The sequence below is a fragment of the Eschrichtius robustus genome, chromosome 15 (assembly GCF_028021215.1).
Source record: "Eschrichtius robustus isolate mEscRob2 chromosome 15, mEscRob2.pri, whole genome shotgun sequence".
NCBI lineage: Eukaryota > Metazoa > Chordata > Mammalia > Artiodactyla > Eschrichtiidae > Eschrichtius > Eschrichtius robustus.
Window position 1 is genome coordinate 86,964,760 of NC_090838.1, and position 19,608 is coordinate 86,984,367.

At 37.4% G+C, this 19,608-nt stretch overlaps 1 protein-coding gene across 3 annotated transcripts in view; it reads right to left on the reverse strand.

The window, feature by feature from the left end:
• TMEM131 (transmembrane protein 131) overlaps positions 1 to 19,608 on the reverse strand; it is a 191,666-nt gene that overhangs the window by 45,920 nt on the left and 126,138 nt on the right. For all 3 annotated transcript variants that reach the window (XM_068564214.1, XM_068564213.1, XM_068564215.1), the window contains exons 12-20: positions 13,391 to 13,499; positions 10,257 to 10,365; positions 9,426 to 9,579; positions 9,164 to 9,334; positions 7,995 to 8,105; positions 7,768 to 7,902; positions 5,162 to 5,266; positions 3,772 to 3,858; positions 100 to 252 (exon numbers count right to left, since the gene is read on the reverse strand). In XM_068564214.1, coding sequence (XP_068420315.1) covers positions 100 to 252; positions 3,772 to 3,858; positions 5,162 to 5,266; positions 7,768 to 7,902; positions 7,995 to 8,105; positions 9,164 to 9,334; positions 9,426 to 9,579; positions 10,257 to 10,365; positions 13,391 to 13,499 — 1,134 coding nt within the window. The remainder of the gene's footprint in view (positions 1 to 99; positions 253 to 3,771; positions 3,859 to 5,161; positions 5,267 to 7,767; positions 7,903 to 7,994; positions 8,106 to 9,163; positions 9,335 to 9,425; positions 9,580 to 10,256; positions 10,366 to 13,390; positions 13,500 to 19,608) is intronic.

Here is a 19,608-nt window from a genome sequence, read left to right on the forward strand (position 1 = left end):
TAAAGAGGCACAGGAGAACCATGAATCCCAAATCCACAGAAGGTCACAATAACAAAGGACTAATGGATGGGAATTTTTGCAAATATAACATTTTCAAACCTTTGATTTTTTCCCTGGCTCCAAATCTTCCTTATTGCCCCGTAATCGTTTGTAGTAAAATCGTACATCTTCTGACAAAGATCGTATTTGTTGGATCTTTACCTTCTGTGAGAAGGAATTCATAATATTTAAACTCTGATGAACTATTTTCCCCTGAAGGAAGAAAACAAACAAACTCATCTGTAAATCGTAGATTTTCTTCAGAACACACACTTTAGAGCTGACAGACATATTTCTAGGAAACCAAAGTTCAAAGACATTTAGAATTTTCAAAAGTTGATAAACTTTAAATTTGTAACCAGAGCCCCTCCTCCAAATATATGTATTTTGTTGTTTTTATGGCCTATTACAGATAAATTAGCAGGACAAATCTCTGCAATCTCGTAAAAATAAAGTAAAAATGTTCACATACTAACAAAGGTACAGAGCTAGCTTTGAATAAAGGAAGCAGTCACTGTCAGTTTGTTAAGAAAGGTTTGATTATATCAAGGCCAGGTTGCCTTAAAAGTATCCAAATTCAGGATGAAATAACTGAACTCTAAAATCCAAAGCTATTTTCTTTATAAAAGAAAAATACTATTTGTGCCAAAGAGAAATTAGACATTTTTAAAAAACACAGGTTATCAAGCATCATATTAAAACAGCATACAGATTAAATCATTAAATTACCAATGATTGCTCTTATCAGCTGCATGCTTCTCCCTATGACAGGGTACCAGATTTTAAATAAAAAATTACATGACTCAAATAATCATCAATAAGAATCATATTATAATATTTTACTTTCTTTTGTCTGAATACAGAACCAGAATCCTATAACCTGATTCCTAGTCATTTGAAGAAGTCTCTAAAATGACCAGACCTGCTGGTCTAATATTTGGTATTGAAAGACAAAGAAGTCGGGACTTCCCTGGTGGTCCAGCAGTTAGGACTCCCGCTCCCGGTGCAGGGAGCCTGGGTTTGATCCCTGATCAGGGAACTAGATCCCACATTCCACAACTAAAAGATCCCGGGTGCTGCAACTAAGACCTGGCACAGCTGAATAAATAAATAAAGGTTTAAAAAAAAAAAGACAAAGAAGTTAAGAAAATGAACAGTAAAAGGAGTTGAATGATGGTGCAGTTAAGACTAACACTCATCATTTACAGTCTAACCAGAGTAGAAAGATGTTAGAGGGTGGGGACGCTGCTGTGAGGATAAGAACATAAGAGAAGAAAGCAGAAGCCTATGCTGAGTCCCAGCTTGGCCTCCAACCAGCTGTGTCTTCTCGGCAGTTACCTGGTCTTCATGCACCTGTAATAACTACTACTCTTGTGCCCACGTCTTGTCTCTCAGGGGTATGGTGGGGATCAAAAGAGGTAACAGATACAGAAGTTCATTTTACAATGGTATTCAAATACGAAGTATTAAACTGTGAGTTATTTGAAATGTTCATTCTGAAGTACCAAGTTTTCATCACTTGGCTCTAGTAGTCTCCATATGATAAGAGATTTTACAGAATTTCATGACTGTTATGGGCTGAATGTCTGTGTGCTCCCCCGCACTCACATGTTGAAATCCTAACCCCCCAGTGTGATGGTATCAGGAGGCAGGGCCTTCGGGAGGTGATCAGGTCATGAGGGTGGAGCCCTCATGAACGGGATTAGTGCCCTTAAAAGAGACACAAGAGCTTGCCCTCCCTGTCTGCTCTTTTGGCTGTGCGAGGATACAATGAGAAGATGCCCGTCGGCAAACCGAGGAAGTAGGCCCTCACCAGACACCAGATCTGCTGGTGCCTTGATCTTGGACTTCCCAGCCTCCAGAACCATGAGAAATAAATGTCTGTTGTTTAAGCCACCCAATCTATGGTAATTTGTTACAGCAGCCCAATTAAGACCAATTATCAAGTTAATTTGTAATTCCAAGCAAATATCTGATCCTATAAGCCATCTGAAGATATCTGAAAGCTTAATCTGAAGTACTGCAAAACCAACACCTTGTTTTTATAGATGCCTTCTCATTTACTCTGTCCATGAGCCTTTCATTTTGTCATCTACTGAATTATTCCCTTCCAGGATTTATGCAGGTATCAAGGAGATCAAGGATTGAAAAGGCAATTGAAGGTTCTTTTGGATAAATAATGAAGTCAAGAGTTCTGTATAGTCAGTACAAAGTGGAATGATAAGAAGACAAAGATTTAATTAAGACCCAAACTTAGGTGTGCCGAACCTATTAATTCAAATTTATATTTGAAGCTAATTTATATTTAAGAGGCTAAATTTTGAATTTAGGTTTTATCGTATATAGCATTAAGATTTTGCAATGTACTGTTTCTCTTAACCTGTCAGGTCTCCTACCACAGCTGAGAGACACTTCCATCTGCTCCAAGGCGCCCTGAATCGACTACACTATCTTCCTGCAAAAGGTGGCCTCCTGGTTTCCCCGTTTCTTTCCTCCCTGTTCTCCAGGCTCAAACTCTATGTCATATTCTTGAGTCCTCTATCTACCTACCTACCCATACCTGTTTCCATTAGTATGACCTCCTCAAGATATTCAAGTACAGTTCAAACGGTTTATCTGAAATGTCTCTTGCCTATGTTCTCTTTTTCATCATTTTGCTCCTTCATCCACCCATTATCTACTAGATACCTGCTACTTGGGTATAAGATCCCTCATCTCTTTCCCACCGGATCTCAGAGTCTTGTTGGGGAGACCAACACATAAGGCAACGTTTACAGCACAATGTGAGGCTTGCTGCAAGAGAAGTAATCTCAAATTGTTTCAGAAGCACACATGAAATAACTAGTACTGTCTAGTGGAGTGAAGAAATCTTCAGAGAGGAGAGGACAATGGAATTGGATCTTGAAAGACATGTAGGAGTTCTTGAAGGTAGGAGAGGAGGAAGGGCAGCCAAGGCAGATGAGCAGCAAAGGCGTGGAGGTATGAAAGCGATTTACTGCCTCTGCCAACGCCTTAAGCTCAAACCTCCCTTTGACGTTTTCCTTGTGGACCGTGGCCAGAGTCTCTGGGTTGGCTTCCAGGCACACTATTGCTACTCCCAGACGTGTCCTACATTTACTTCTGCCAGAGAGCCAGTCTTGAAAGCTTAACTCTGACGATGTCCAGCCTCTGCTCAAAAACTTTAGATTTTCATGGACTTAAGTGCATTGCATTTTTTTCATGCTATCACTCCAAGGTACCATTCCATCTTCTCTCTTGAAACTTCCCTGCATTCTTGTAAAACTGGACAACTCACCACTGCCTAAAGCCATCTCAGACTTTGCTGCCTGTGTCTCTATTCAGGTTGTTCCCTGGGCCCTGAATGCTATTCTTGCTACCCCTTGTCTATCCCTGCCAGAAGAAATTCCAAGCCAATTCACACGGCACCTTCATCAATTAGATATGTATTTTCTTCATAGCGTGTTATTTTTCACCTCTTAGGGCAATTTCTACATCCTGCTCTACGTCTATGAATCATGGGCCCATTTCTCATTCTAGATTGAAAACTTTTTGAGAGAAGAGACTATTTCTTATTCTTCTTTATGTCTCCTAAAGAAGCTGGTACAATGTCTTACCTTAAAATAAGTGATTAATAAAGAGTAACTGACTTTATTGTTGAATTCTAGGAACACAGAGGTAAAGGCAAAGAGAAAAAAAATTAGCAAGAAGAAGGCTACAAATTAACTGTCTTACTGGAAAAGAAGGTGGAAGAACCATATGCTTTGGGAAGCAAGTCAGAGAACCCACTGCGATCACAGCTTTCACGGGAATTGTTAGGATCTGTGGAGGGAAGAAGCAAACCACAGAGAAATGAGTGTTTAAGTCTGCGATTGACACTGACAGTTGTTGCAGGGGGACAGTTATTTTGGGGGATTAAAAGAACCAATCTTGGGATGTATATTAGCATTAACCAACTGATAAGCAAAATTAAAATCACCCATGGATACTGTTTAATCTATCCATGTACTTCATAAAATGCACTGAAATACAATAAATTTCCATGTACTTCTCAGTGATTCGATGAAAACATGGTAAACAAGACCAAACAATGGGGAAGGAATGAAGAACAGATTTTTCATAATATAGGTTATTTTGTAGATTATTAATTTAAAAAGTAAAGTTCAATTATTCTCCTAAAACAATGAATGACAAATCCAGCATTTTCTAAAGTTACAAAGCTCTCTACTTTTTGTACTCAGCAATAAATTAACATCAACCTAATTTGAAAAAATGAGTTGAACGTTCCAGATTTTGAATCTCAACTCGTACTCTTATTTGCAATTCACAAAGATACTGATACTTTGCTAAGATATGAAATGTACTTATTCCTATCAAAAGTGATAAATGTGGATTCCTTATTTTTGGAGGTAATTAATTTGACATACTCCCAACATATCATTTACTATTAAATGACCAATTCTGTTTATTCTGAATTAGTTTTCTTTCATGCGGGGGTTGTATGTACTGAACAGATAGGAGAACAAGGGTAGCACCTTGCTGACTTTAGTGAAGAGCTCTGAAATAATAAATCAAAATATTTAGGTGTGGCAGAAATATGTCTCTTCAAAGTCTCATTGAATGCAACACGTCAAACCCCACAAAAAGCCTTTAAAAAGTTCACTGATTTTCACTTGGTTCCTTGACTTAGAATGACATGTAAATATGATTGTGAGAACTCAAATTAAGATGTGATTTCCTGATTGTATCTTCCTTTTTGGAAATGTTACACAGGAGGATATTTATGACCTCAGAAAAGAGAGAGACCTATCTCAGGAATTTCAGTCAGGGTCTGTGCAATGCTACAACTATTTGTAAGCAGGCTTCTAACAGCAATTCTAAATGTGCCAAATGCATTTTTCTGAAGTTGTTTTTAGTCAAAAGATTTGGGTTTTATCAGAAAACTATGAGCTAATAAACACCAATATTCTGTAAATTATTCTCAAAAGCTCAGTTTTTAAGGCATGAAAGTGGTAAACTGTAACTTTCTGAGTAAACTTAGTTCTCTGTTTCTATAAAAACAATAAAAGACTGAATTATTCAGAAAGACCCCATTGACATGAATCCCTGTAAATAAAGTCCTTACCTCATAGTCTGTTGTGATCTGTATGGCCCCATCATGAATCCCTTCCAGTTTTTTTGCAGTAAGTTTGACTCTGAACACTGCAAAATATCCTGAAGCTAATATTACCTGTATGTAGGAGAAATGACATAATTCATCAGCCTTGCTGGCTGAAGTTTTCTATTAAAATGGAAAAGAAAGCTACAGTGATAAACTGACTTCAAAATCCTAACCTGTACCAGTATAACACTGAATTACCATATCATCACATACAAATATCTCAAAATAATGCCCATCCCTGGATGTTTACCTACTATACTTATTCCATGGGCCACTGAGAAAACTAGTTCCCTGAGGAACAGCTGACCTCTCAGCTGCAAAGCTGGGGAGGGGTGTGGTCCTCACACCCCAACCGTGTACGTGCAGGGTCAAAGCGGGTGAGGGCTGCAGCAGAGGGACACAGCCTTCCACTAACCCTTTGGCCGCATTAGGGCACAAGTATTAATACAAAGTTGGTTATGCTTCAAGTTCTGAATTTAACTCTGTCATGTTTTAATAACCATGTCTTCAGATCCACTGAGATTGGATCATATGGAAACATCAAGAATCATGGAAAGAAGGAAAAGTTAAGCAATAAAAATGTGAAAGAAAGGAGAATGTGGATCTTGTTTTCTCAAGCTATTTGCTGATGTTTCTGGCAGTTAACCTTTTCAATCATGATACTTCCAAAAAACATGAAATTCAATTTGTGAAGTTGTACTTTAGTTTGTAGTAGTTGTATTTTACCTAGAGTTCACATTTACCTCAAAATAACAAATGTTGATATGCCAAACATACTCACTTTCCCCCTTTTATAAGCATTTCTGTGTTCGTTTTGCGCAATTTTAACGTTTTCATCATGACTCTAACCAGCCAAATAAGAGCATGTGTCTGAAGAGCACAGAGAGCTGTTGGCAATGTGTGTTTCATAAGGAACAGGATGCTTATTTAGTTCACAGGTTTGGCTTTTTGGAAAACAGGTGGAAAGCAGTTGAAAGTTTAGGCATTACAAACTTAAAAAAACACATATTGTGGAGTTGCTATTTTGAAGCTGGCAACTCACTACAACTTCCTGTTTTAACTAAGCGTTCATAACAGTGATCCCATCTTTCTGTCCCTTGTTTTTGTGTTTATACAGTTTTATATAAAACCTAATTCTAAAACCCTAAAGTTTCAAGCAGGCTTCATGTTACTGAGTGGACCTCTCAAATTTAAGTAGTAAGTGTTAACACATGTTATTTAGTACGAGGAAATGATCCAGAGTCCTAAAATTATTAATTTATAATGTCTTATAAAAAACAGTATAATTCAACCATCTCAGATTAGATATACATACAATTTTACTGTGACTTCATTGTTGAAATGAACACATTAATGGCTGGTCTCATTATTATCCTTTTTCAGCATTCTATTTGTATTAAAAATAAAACCTCGGCTGGGGTGACAAATATTACTTCTCATGGGCATATTCTTTTTTGTTTTAAAAGGAGGCTTTATTTATGAATCAAATTTAAAACATTATAAATTATTAAAATGCAAACACCCATATATCGACCACAATATCTGATTATGTAGCTTGAATGCCACACAACTGCAATTAGAATACACATTATTTAGTACTATTTCCCACGTTTTCAGAAATCCTTTTCCAAATTTCTACATACAACTGTATTTGCAGCTTTTTATTTGCTTTAATATTCAATCATAAAATCATGACTTTATGCATTTGGCTGTTTCCAGTTATTTGGAATTATTAATAATGCTATCACAAACATCTGCATTCTCACAGCTTTTGGCTCGTTAAATTACTTCCATGGGAAAAATTCCCAGGAGTGGTATATATTGCCAGATTGTCCTCCAAAAAACCTATTTTGGGAGATGTTTAAATGTTTAAGCCAATGTTTATGACCTACGGCATTCCATGGAAGCATATTTGTCAGTAACCTCTGTGCATAAGGACATTTGCTTTTCCTTTTGTAAAACTGTCACAAGAAGTTCTATGCTACCCTACAGGTGACATATGTTCTGCTCCTTCGAAGTCGTACAAGGTGATTCTACTAATTCTGTTCTGAGTAGGTATAAACTCCAAGTTCTCTTTTTAGTAGTGATCAGGGCTTAGACTGCTATATTCATTTACTCTTGTTTCATGCTCTTTTATGACCAACTGTACATAAGATAGAGTAAAAGTATATAGGGAGATTCACACAGAGATCCACCAAACGATGTTTGCCTCACTGATACTCTCTTCTAATCAGTACAGAGAATTGACCAGAAATATTACTGTATAATTGAAAACACCTTCTATCAATGTGCAGGGCTATCTCTTCTGCCTAGTGAATTCAATGAACACAGGGTTAGTTTACTACCCATGGGAATTTCTCCTGTAAGGACACTTGTGTTACAACTTAACTCCTTTGAGTCTCAAGTGCTCTCTCACCATGAAAGGAGGGGGTTTAAGTAGACTACCTATAAGGTCCTTTCAACATCAAATAGCCAGTGCTACTGCAACTCTCATAAAAATATTATGATGACTAGTCTTCTATTTGAGGTTTACATCTAAGTTTAAGGAAACAATAAAAAAGTTAACTTACTGATGACTGGTCTGATAAAGAGGATTTTTCTAACTCTGGAAGGCTTGAGATTATTGTAGTTCTATTGCCTCTTTCAGTAGCTACGAGTTCTATCGATAAACCATCTCCAATGATATGCCAACTTTTTATAGCCAACTTAAAAAAGAGAAAGATATGAAAGTGATTATTGCGGCACTAGCATAAAATCCTTAAATGTGAGTTAGAATAAAAACAATTTTTTTTTTTACCTCAATTGGGTTGCTGTTTGTAATTGCAAATAAAATATTACTTGCTTCTGTAGCACTCAGTATACCAAAATCTATGAAACGTTCTTCTATTTTGGGGGGTAATACAAAGTACTGGAAAGATATAAAAGAACTAGATTAAATGTAAAGTCACACTTATGTAAGAGAATGTTATCAAGAAAAATAACTGTATTAAGATATACTAAGGTCCCTATATTTTATGTAAATATATGCATACATAATATATAATTAAGAACTTTGCACAATGGAAATATTTTGATTACTCAGAAATGAAAACACTCATGGCCTCTACTGAACTGCTAGTTCTCTGAAGGCACATAAAAGCAGCAGGAAACTAAAGTGCTAGGTGAGGTTAAGTGGAGCCCTGGAGAATTAGGCAAAAAGTCCTCAGTCTCAGCAAACATCACACATTCATGAAAGCAGCTACACACCAGTAATCATTTAAGCAAAAGAAATGCAGGAGTGGTATAATAGTGACGGTCCCTTCAGCTCTAAAATTCTTACTGATGCTAGTTTTTTGGAGAACTACATTTCTATGTTTTCACTTTCTTTTTTTCTTTTATATCTTTCCTATCAGTTTTCTTTCTTATCTAAACTTCTTTCATTGATAATTGTAAGCACAGCTTTGTTTGGATTTTTTTCCCTGGCTTATTTTCTGTACTAGAAAGACCTTTATTTCCTTTCCTGCCATATTTAGGTGACTATTCCAGCTGTGTCTTTCCCACCTATTCCCTCTTTCTTATCTGGTTCTCTTCTTCATTCTTGCACTTCCTGGTTTTGGTCATCTCTTCCCTACATAGTTTCCTTTTCACCCGCCCTATAGTATTTCTTCCCTGCTTATTATCTTTCTTCCACTTAGCTTGTTTTTAGCTTCCCCATGACTATGACAGTTTAAAAGCAAAACCAAGAGAAAGTGGAATGTGGAAAAGATCTAAATAGAGGCGTAACTAGAGGAGTCAACTGCATCATGAGGAGACATGGTTGCTGGGAGGGTGAAAATCTTGTAAGTATTGATGAGGGAGGAATTAGGACAACTTGTAAAGCACAGAAACAGCAAAATTTAAGTGTGTGCAACACGATTGCCTGACAGTAGCTGAAAACACAAAAGATGTATAGGGAGTTTAAATTTTAAAGGTAGATAGCATACTTACATCTAAAAAACCTGTGTATACCCGCACAGGTAAATGAAACTTAGAGGCATTGGTAATAAGTAAAATATTGTTATCTATGTGCATGGATGATGTGGATGGCATAAAAAACAGAGTAAAGATGTATCCTGATCCATTTGGAAGAATTAAGACTGGTTTGCTGAAGTTGTGAACCTAGGAAATGATGGGAGAGAAAAAACAATGTGTCAGCATCATTTGCTTGGCAGGTCAGTAAAATTAAAAGTGTGAGGGTTCCCAGACATACTTTAAACATTGTTTTGGCTTCTTCTGGTAGCAACACATCATGAATGAGGATCGCAAAACTGAAAGTGTTAGTAAGGTAAACTGGCCTTTCCACAGGGTCAGCAGGAGTGTCCCGGATGTGAAACAGTGTTGCAGAGTGATCAAATCCCAAATAACTATTTGAAAAAAACAAAAACAAAATAAATTATTTCTATTTCCACGTGTTAATTTAAAATCCAAGTTCTTTCGCTGTGAGTAATAATTTACGTTCAGCATTAGGACTGTTATTAGAGAATTAAGACTATAAACATTTTAGTGGTTGACCACATGGAGTCCCTGCCATGCTGGACATTAAACTATTATTGGTTAAAGTATAATTAGAAAATGAACTACATATATTATTGCCCATTTATAAAAAGCTGTAATTCTAGAACAGTGTTTTAATGAGTCTATAAAGGAATATAAATGATTTTGTTTCAAGTGACAATATACTTTAATAACAAGCCATAGCCACTTGCATGTTACAAAAAGAATTACAGAAAGGAAATGGTTCAAATGATTTAAAAATCACAGATTCATTTTTCTATTGTATTATGGACTCATTAAGCCTTCATTTAAGCCCAGATCATATCAGCCCATTTACCTCTTTCTTCTAAAAAAGTAAAAAAAAATAAACAAAATACAGGAGATTTTTCTCCTTTATAGTTGAAGTTGTTCTTCTCAACACGAATTCCATGGAGTTTATGTGAATTTGGCTACTACTTTTGTTAAGATCAATGAATTTACTGATTAATAAAAAGTTAATTTACTGATTAATAAAAAGTTATAAAGTTTATTTTAAAGACAAACTCACCCATCTAAAACCTCTGCTTGATATGGTATTTCAAGTTTAGAATAACTCTTTTCCTTTGCTTTAACAGTTATTTTCCCAGAAAACTGAGATGGTTTTTTTGCCTTTGATGCTGAAAGGAAGCATAAAACATAATCTGTCACCTTTTGCTACCAAAGAGTTTATACAGAGGAGGACGAGAGTGACTTTGCATGTGGACTGACAAAATCTTAAGAAGCTGAGCTTTCAGACTGGCACAAAGAATACTTTTACAGCATTTTAATTGAAATATCACATTTTTCATACAAAAATGGAAAGATATTTTAATTTTCCTGTAATGGGATAAACAGGTAAGGAATTAGCAAGTGAACACAATTCAGGAGGAAAAGTGCTATATCTGAGCTACCTCTCTACAGCCATAAGCTTTGGCTTTACCTTTAGCAGGGTTTCTCAGCCTTGGCACTACGAACATTTCAGGCCAGGTACACTCGCTGTTGGGTGGCACGGTGGCTGTCCCTGTGCACTGCGGGATGTTGGGCGGCGCACAGGACGGCCTCGTGCTGGACATCAGCTGTGACAACCAGAAGTGTCTGTAGACATAGCCAAACATCCCCTGGGAGGCAAAACTGCCCAGCCCCCCAAACTGAGAACTGCTAGTTTACAGCTGGATTAAGAAATAACATTCCTTGTGTGGCCAGAGTCTTGCTATAAATACCAATAAAGTAGCCTGGTGCAAAAAATGTCAAGAGTTATGAGCTCTGACTTTTTATATTAGCCAACCCTAGCCTATAGTGTACGAGGAGGCATACACCCTCCCTGCCATCATATTGTCCTCACAGATGAAGTAAAACCTTTAAGTTTTGTAGCACTTCTGAATAATTCCATCTGGAATTACGGAAAAGAGTCAGTTGGATCCAATCTGTGTACCCATTAGATATTCTTTTCAAAGCAAATAAAGAAGCTGTGTATCTTTATCCCCTTTAAGTACTTCAGGAACACTTCCACTTATGACAAGAATTTATATGTAAGTTCTGCAAATGTTTGTTATCCAACTTTAGCACAAAAAAAGCACAACAAACAAAATGGTATGACATCTAGTATGTGGCTATGTACAGATGGTGCAAATTCAGATTTTTGAAACTCCCATTAAACCTCATTTCTTTCTGCTTACTGTAGAGCCGTTTCTGGATGCTTTAAATTTTTTTTTTTTTTTTTGCTATTTATTCTGACATAAGGCTGATAACAAGGGCCATAACTTAGGCATTTCATAGTATCTTATCAAGTTATATTTTAGCAATGAAGTGGTCAAAACCTCAAGAAAATTCAGTTAAAAATCATAAAGAATCACGACTTGATGAGACATGCTTGCTTGGTAAGTGAACACTGTGGAGTTAATATTCATGGCACATTCTGAAATTTTTAATTTTCATTTTTAAATTAATTAATTAATTATTTTTTTTGGCCATGCCTCTCGGCTTGCAGGATCTTAGTTCCCCTAACAGGGATTGAACCCAGGCCAGTGGACTGCCCGGGAATTCCCCTGAAAATCTTAAAAGTTAAGTAAAACAAGCATTTCTTGATTGATTTTCACAGCAATCTCAAGGGTAATACCATTTGTATTGGAATCCGGGGTAGTGATGGGAGAGGTGGGAGGTGAAAGGTGGAGGGATTTTCCCATGATAATAAAAACCACTTTTAAGAAATGTAGCACCTGCTTTAAAAGATGCTTTCCCTTGTCTTTGTGTTAAATTTTACATCATTTCTTTAAGAAACACTTATTTTGGAGTCTGTGATCTCAGAACCACCATTCCTGACTTTCATTTATCTCAGTGGAAACAGTCACTGTATTGTCAATACAGGAGCTGGAAAAGAAGAATGGGGGAAGTACACAGCACAGCTGCCCCAGTGTATACCCCCCACTCCTTGGATTTATCAGAAGGGTAGGTCCTACATGTTGTTCTTGGGGTCAGAAATTATTACTGGTCGCTCTCTTTCTCCGTAAGGGAAGACAATGTACCTGCTGATACTGACACTGATACTGGTGGTCATGGCTGGTATCTTAGCAACACAGAAGACAATTTATCACACATTTGGAAACATCTGTGCTATCAAGCCTTCTACAATACCGATTATTTCCTGACAGCTGGACTGTGGAAGTATGCCATGTATTTAATCTTAGCTTCTTCGGGAGTTTTCTCTGAGCTCATAGGATGAACACTGTACTGGCAGCCAACTGTGCAGTTGCTCCAGACTCTCCCCAGACTCTCCACGTGCATGGAGTGAGCACAGATGCTCTCACAAACACTGCGCCACACTCAGCAGGTCACTCAGTGACCGAATATTCTCTTCTGATGAGGAGCTTAGCTGTAAAATGTGGACCATGAGCAAAGATGGCTTTATCATGAGGCCAAAGCTTAAGCTTCAGGGCTCCTCACTTGCCCGTGTAACCCTAACCCTTATGAGAAAAGTCCCACTTGGAGTTCCAGCTTTCATTAAATTTAAATTACATATACAGCTAGACAGCCATTACATCACTACTCAAAAAATTTTATGACAGCAAATTCAGTAAATGTTCTAGTAAAGTGGGCAAAACTGAATAAAAACATGCTATTAAAATATGCTAAAGTCTGGGTTAATATTTCAAATGTCAAAATACACAGTATACATGTTTGAAATAATTGTTATCTAATTTGACAATTGTATCATGAAGGCAGTTATTTTAGTTTAGGTAGGACAGTCTGCCTTGTTAATAAAAGCCAATATATGGAAATGTTACACAAAATACTTCATTTCTGCTTTTAAATTCAAACATGCTTCTGAAATTCAAATATATATTCCCTTAATTACAAAAATTAATGACTTCATAATTAAGGCAAAGCATAATAGGTATATATGTGAAAGAGCCCAGATAACAAAAATTTAATTCCAATCCTAATGTATTTGCTAATATTAATTTAGGTTTATGAAGTTACAATATTTTCTTTCGTGAAACAATCAAATAAGAGTTGGTGATGATTTACAAGAAAAACCAACCTAACCAGTACTATAAAATCTGACTGTAAAATGGTCTGGGTTTCTATACTAAGATGTCAACATAGATGCCTTCTAATTTATCAAAATAAGAGCACTCTATCAGAGAGAAAAAGTTGAATACTTACCATCAAAGCTGATACTTGCAACCTTGGTATATTTACTTTCTGAAGCTTTTAATGTAATTGGTTTAAAGTGTACCGTTATAGCATCATTTTGTGGTGTAGGTCGAACGCTCTGCAAAGAGAAAAATTTACATAGCATTATTTTCGTCTAGTGGTTCAGTTTATAGTGAAAAGTAAAGCAGAATCAAAACTTGAAAAGTTTAACTTTATGCGGTCCCTTTAAATAGAGTAGGCTAAGCTGATAAGACCTCAAATTAACTTCATTAGATTATTTTTATGAAATAAAATGATGACCAGGAGAAAAATGTATGTATGATAAAGTGACTGTAAAAAGTACAATGGGTATGAATACACAAAATAGAAGAAAAGGTATTTATTTTCTAAATGAATGCCTAATTTATATATAAGAGAAGGGGACATGAGGACTTGTGATAGGGGCTGCACTCCCAGCTGTGGGGTGAGCGGTGAGGCAGCTGGCAGGGATGCGCAACCTGGAAGAGGTCAGAACGCTTTCAACTTAACAAACTGAGAGCTTTCTATTCCAACAACTAAACCTAAAACAACAACAACAAAACAGTAAAAGCTTGCACTTCTTGAGCAAGCTTAAAAAATAAATACTATTTAAGTGCAGTTACTTTTTTAATATGATAATCTGCACTAACACAAAGCATTTTTCATGGGAAGGGCCCTTAAAGATACCAACTTCCTTCCCTGTTTTACAGATGAAGGACACCTTGCAATATTGAGTGATGTTTCAATAGCTTGGCATCCAGAGACAGAACTGGAAACCAGCTGTCCTGACTTGGTCCAGGGCCCTTCACCTGGCATCCTACTGCCCAAACATATACTAATGAAAATTGGGGTACTGAACACAAGTTTTGATCAAAAATCTTCTTTTAGAATGCAAGTTGAATATTCCTTTGATTTCAGAACACTTCTGGGATTTCTGTTGAATTTTCAGGGGCTTTATAAACTTGTCAAAGCCAGATGTTTCCAGTAGAAAGGAACACTCATCAGGCAATCCCGCTAACATGGGCACAGTCAAATCCCCGTGAGCCACTAGGTTCTTCGCCCAGCTCCCCACCCACCTTTTCTGCTCATTTATAAAGGTGGAATCTGCCTATAGAGAATGAAGGACAGTCCTTTGAAGGCACAAGAAGCACCTCAGAAGAGTGTGAGGAAAAGCAGTCTCTTGCACTGTGTTTCAATCATAGGAAACAAAGTTGGTTACATACAGAGTGATGACAGACACTGCTATTTAGTCCCAGTCAGCAGGGCACCTCCCTTCCCACTGCCGTTAGTCCTCAGCTGTTAGGGTGTCTTTACTGGGCCTGGGAGGATGGCCCTGCAGTTTCCTGTGCTGGAGATCTTAACTGCCTTAGCTCTTGGCCTCAGGCTCTCCCAGCATTTTAACTCTTCTTCTTTCTTCTTCTTCTTTGAGAACTCCTCATTTGCTTTTGAATCTCTAATGGAGCTGGGAGTTGACTGGCTCATATCAATATATTTACTATCAATAAGCTTGCTGTTATTAGCAATCATTTAAAGTATGAATCTCTTCATTCCTTGAAGGGTAGGTATGTATGTATATATACGTGTGTGTGTGTGTGTGTGTGTGTTTAACAGTAAAACAAAGCAGTTTGACTGTAAGATAAACTACAAACTGGACAAAAGGTTCATTTGGTTTCATCACACTACACTAAAAACTTCTTCTGAAGGAAAGGAAAGCAGTAGAGAAGTACATGTGAGACCCAGAGTGATGAGTTTACAACAGAAGGATACTAACTATTTAACCAGCAGTGTGAGTCTGAGTAAGCTGCCCATTTACTCTGGGCCTTATTTCTCCCACCCGTAAAATCCTAGGGGTTGGATTAGATTTTTTTCTAAGTTTCCACCTATCTGAAAAATTTTGTGATTCTATTAATTTTGCTGTTTTTTTGGTGGGGGGGGCTGCACCACACAGCACGTGGGATCTTAGTTCCTTAACCAGGAACCCAGATTGAACCTGGGCCCCCTGCAGTGGAAGTGCAGCATCTTAACCACTGGACCACCAGGGAAGTCCCTAATTATGCTGTTATTTTTTTTTGAATTAGCCACATTTATCCTGAGGTCAGGATTTGTTAGAGAGATGACCTTATAAAGCCTTACAGTTTACAGAGGACACATATGGTTCCTAATTCTTTCACTTGCTCTACTGATTATGATACAGCAGCAATGGAACCTTGACCATTTTCAAACACACTTAAAGAATGTAAGTGGTGGTTCATCAGTAACAAGCACAACCCCATGCCAGAAACAGCTAAGCAATGGTATCTATTACCATATAGTCACAGTAAGTAGTAAGAACTAAGAATAAATATTTGATGAAAAAAATGTTTTTCTCACATGAAACACACTTTAAGATTTTTCTTACCAGAGGAAAACTTTACATTCAGTATTATTACCTAAAAACATGTCACACTAACAGTAAAATAATAGTCAACTGACTCATGTTTTATACAAATGGTCTAAATTAAATTGTTCACTGGTTACCATTAAAAGAAAAAAAAATCCCCCAATCAGTTAAAACCTGTTTTCCAAGGAAACAAAAACGAAGCGAGACAAAACAAGCAAAACACTTAAATAGTTGGCTCATTCTGACGGTTTTAAATGAAAAATAATAAATAATCATTAACTTGTAATAAGCATATTTATACTAACAATATATTTTAGTACCAGTCACTAACTGTTGCTTACTTAAAGATAATCAAGAAGTGGAAAAAACAGGGCAAGATTCCCAGGAAAGGCAGTTTGCATAGGCTCGAAGTATACTGGGTTGGCCAAAAAGTTTGTTCCGTAAAGCCCGAACGAACTTTTTGGCCAACCCAATAGTTCCAGCCTTTCTCACGACATTCACACCCAGCTAATGCTCAGTAACTCTCAAGTGAAACTCAAGGCTCAGGACATTCTGAAACTACTCAACTACTTTGAGCAAGCAAGAAAAATAACCTTTCAGTATATAGCGATTGTATTTTTAACAGTAGGTGCACAAATGAGCTAAGGTTCATGTCAAGTTGACATTGGTAAAATTAAGTACAGCTGTGATTCTTATTCATTAATTAGCAAGGAAACTTCATACAAAGGTGCCTTAAGACATCTCAAGCAAACTTATTCCATCATTTATATAGCATTAATGTTTTGTAAATATTGAGGAAAACCATATTCTCAAAGTTGCATTATAGACAATGTCAGGAAGGCTTGGACCTGGGCATCTTGTCCATTGACAGGCGAGGAACTTATAATTGGAGCTGCTTGCTTTAGTGGTCTTATATCTTGAAAGATGAAGAGACTCTGAATTCCCTGAAGGGGAATTTAAAAAAACCCTCTGGCTTTTAGCATTGTTGAGCTCATCCTAAAATTCTATATATTTGTGAAATGGAGGGAGGGAGGGAGCCTTAAAAAAATGCACCAGTCTCTAGGTCTGGCATATTATGGAGAAAAATACAGGAAAAACCTTGGAAAGCTCTCTTAAAACTCAGTTTCCATGGTAGATGGGCTCATCCCCTGGCTGATAAGGCGAGGAGTCCAAGCTACCATCATTTCTCAAGTGGACCATGCAACAGATTTTTAACCTTCTTCAGTTCATTCTCCACAAGCAGCTACACTGACTTTTTACAACGCATAAATCAAATGACATCACTCTCTTGCTTAAAATTCTGTAATTTCCCATTGCACTTATAATAAAATCTAAACCCCTCCCAGGGCCCCAGGGAGGCCTGCTTGACTCTCCAGCCTTCATCTTTTCCATTCAAACCACCCCCCAACCCTGTTTCCCTTGACATCAAAGCCATTCCTTTGCACTTGCTGATCCCTTTGATGGGAACACTTGGCCACCAGCTTTTCTTACGGGTGCCTACCTCTCACTCTTGAGTTATTACTACAAACGTCAGCTCTTCAGAGACAACTCTATCTAAACCAACTCCCTCCCCAACTTACATGCCATTCTGTTTATTTCTCAATTTACAATTATGCTACATACCTGTTTGTCTGTCTCCCAGCTAAAAAATGAGCTCAGTAAGGACAAAGACCTTGGTTGTCTGATTCCCTTCTGTATTCTCAGTACTTAGCACAGAAGCCAGCATATAGTTGATGCTTATTAAATATTTACTGAATGAGTGAATGAAGGAATGAGTGAGGAAATGAGATAAAACTACCAAAACACTGGCAGAGTATAGGCTTCGGATGTTAGAAAAAAATACATACATAGGTAGATACAAATGTAGATCTAAACACGTATACGTAAATCAATAGGTTAATAGGAATATTGAATATAAAATGATATATTCATAAAGACTTGATTAATAAGTATCATTATCTTCCTAATATACTTTCATGTAACTTGCACATTTTACAGTCGAATTAAGTCACTTAAAAATAAAAAGGTCTGGGCTTCCCTGGTGGCGCAGTGGTTGAGAGTCTGCCTGCCAATGCAGGGGACATGGGTTCGGGCCCTGGTCCGGGAAGATCCCACATGCCGCGGAGCAACTAGGCCCGTGAGCCACAACTACTGAGCCTGCGTGTCTGGAGCCTGTGCTCCTAACAAGAGAGGACGCGACAGTGACAGGCCCGCGCACAGCGATGAAGAGTGGTCCCCGCTCGCCGCAACTAGAGAAAGCCCTTGCACAGAAACGAAGACCCAACACAGCCAAAAATAAATTAATTAATTAATAAAAATAAACAAACAAACAAACAAACAAATAAATAAAAAGGTCTGACTCATTTTCCCTATTTGGAAAACAAGGACCTGTGTACAAGAGAGCTGTATCAAACAAGGTAATCCGTGTAAAGAACCTAGATATGTCTAACCCATGGTAAGAACAAAAATGTTCACTTACAATGTATCCTAAAACTCCTTAATAAAAGAGAAGAGGAGGAACATGGGCCTATTTATATTTAATTACCTATCATAAATGAATTACATTTTTTCATTCACATTCTTAGAATTGCTAATTTCATTTTTCTAGAAAATGTTTATTGAAAAAGACATTTGTTTGAGTCCATTTATTGTATGTAAAAAGTTAGACCAGAATGCTTGGGCTAAGTAAAGGCACTTTCCCATCAAGTCTCTAAGCCCTCACATGTGGAGAAGTGACTTCAAGGCCTGAAGTCTGCCCAACAAGCATGAGAGTTCCTCCTCTGTACAAGGCATCCCACAGACTGAAGAAACCAGTAAGAGACAAACAGCATGCAGAACACATAAAAAGTAAAAATTATCCGACATCTCAAACTGAGGCAATGGCAAGTGATCCACCAATAGGCAGGGTCTGCCCTACAGGCAAATGTGCTACTGAATCCCAGGACGTGCGGCCAGACGGTGTGCTTCAGGAGTTCTCCTTCGTGGAGGTTAGTGCCCTGAGCATGTGGGCAGGAAAGGGCTGGGAAGGGAGTTGTATGCACATCATCACGTATTGCGGTAACTGTGCTTCATGTTGCCAGCTGGGCTCAAGAAGAAATCCAGGACCAAGAAGTTCAAAGAACATAAGTAGGTTGTAGCCAAAGCAACCTGGACAAATCTAGCAGAAGGAATCACACTCCATTACAGAGGAAAGTCTGATATACTAAACTAGAAAATTTGAACAAAATGAATCACAATTCTGAGTACAAAGTGAGGTTTTAAAATGTTGTAACAGAGCAGTGATTCTTAGGCCTTTGCGTTTCACTGGTAAAATCTAAAATGTGTGTGTGTGTGTGTGTGTGTGTGTGTGTGTGTGAGGAAGTCTAACAGAGGTTTTCTAACTTTTTATTTTGCAAATGTGAGGATGTTGGTGGCAGGGAAGGAGAAATTCCTACTATCTACTACCTTTATTCATAAAACAAAGGGTATTTTAGTGTCAAACCAAAAAAAAAAAAAAAAAAAGAGGAAATTAACAAAACCAAAAGTTGGTCCTTTGAAAGGGTCAACCGAATTGACAAGCCTTTAGCTAGACTGACCAAAAATTTGTTTTTAATATAGAGAAGACTCTAATTGCTAAAATCAACAATTAAAGATGGGCCATTACTACCTACCTCACAGGAAAAAAAAAAAAAGTATTATAAGGGAACACTGTGAACAATGGTATGCCAACAAATTAGATAATTTAGATGAAATGAAAAAATTCCTAGGAAGACATGTTACTGAAACTGGTTCAAGAAGAAAAAGAAAATCTGAACAGGCCTGTAGCAAGTAAAGAGATTGAATTAATAAT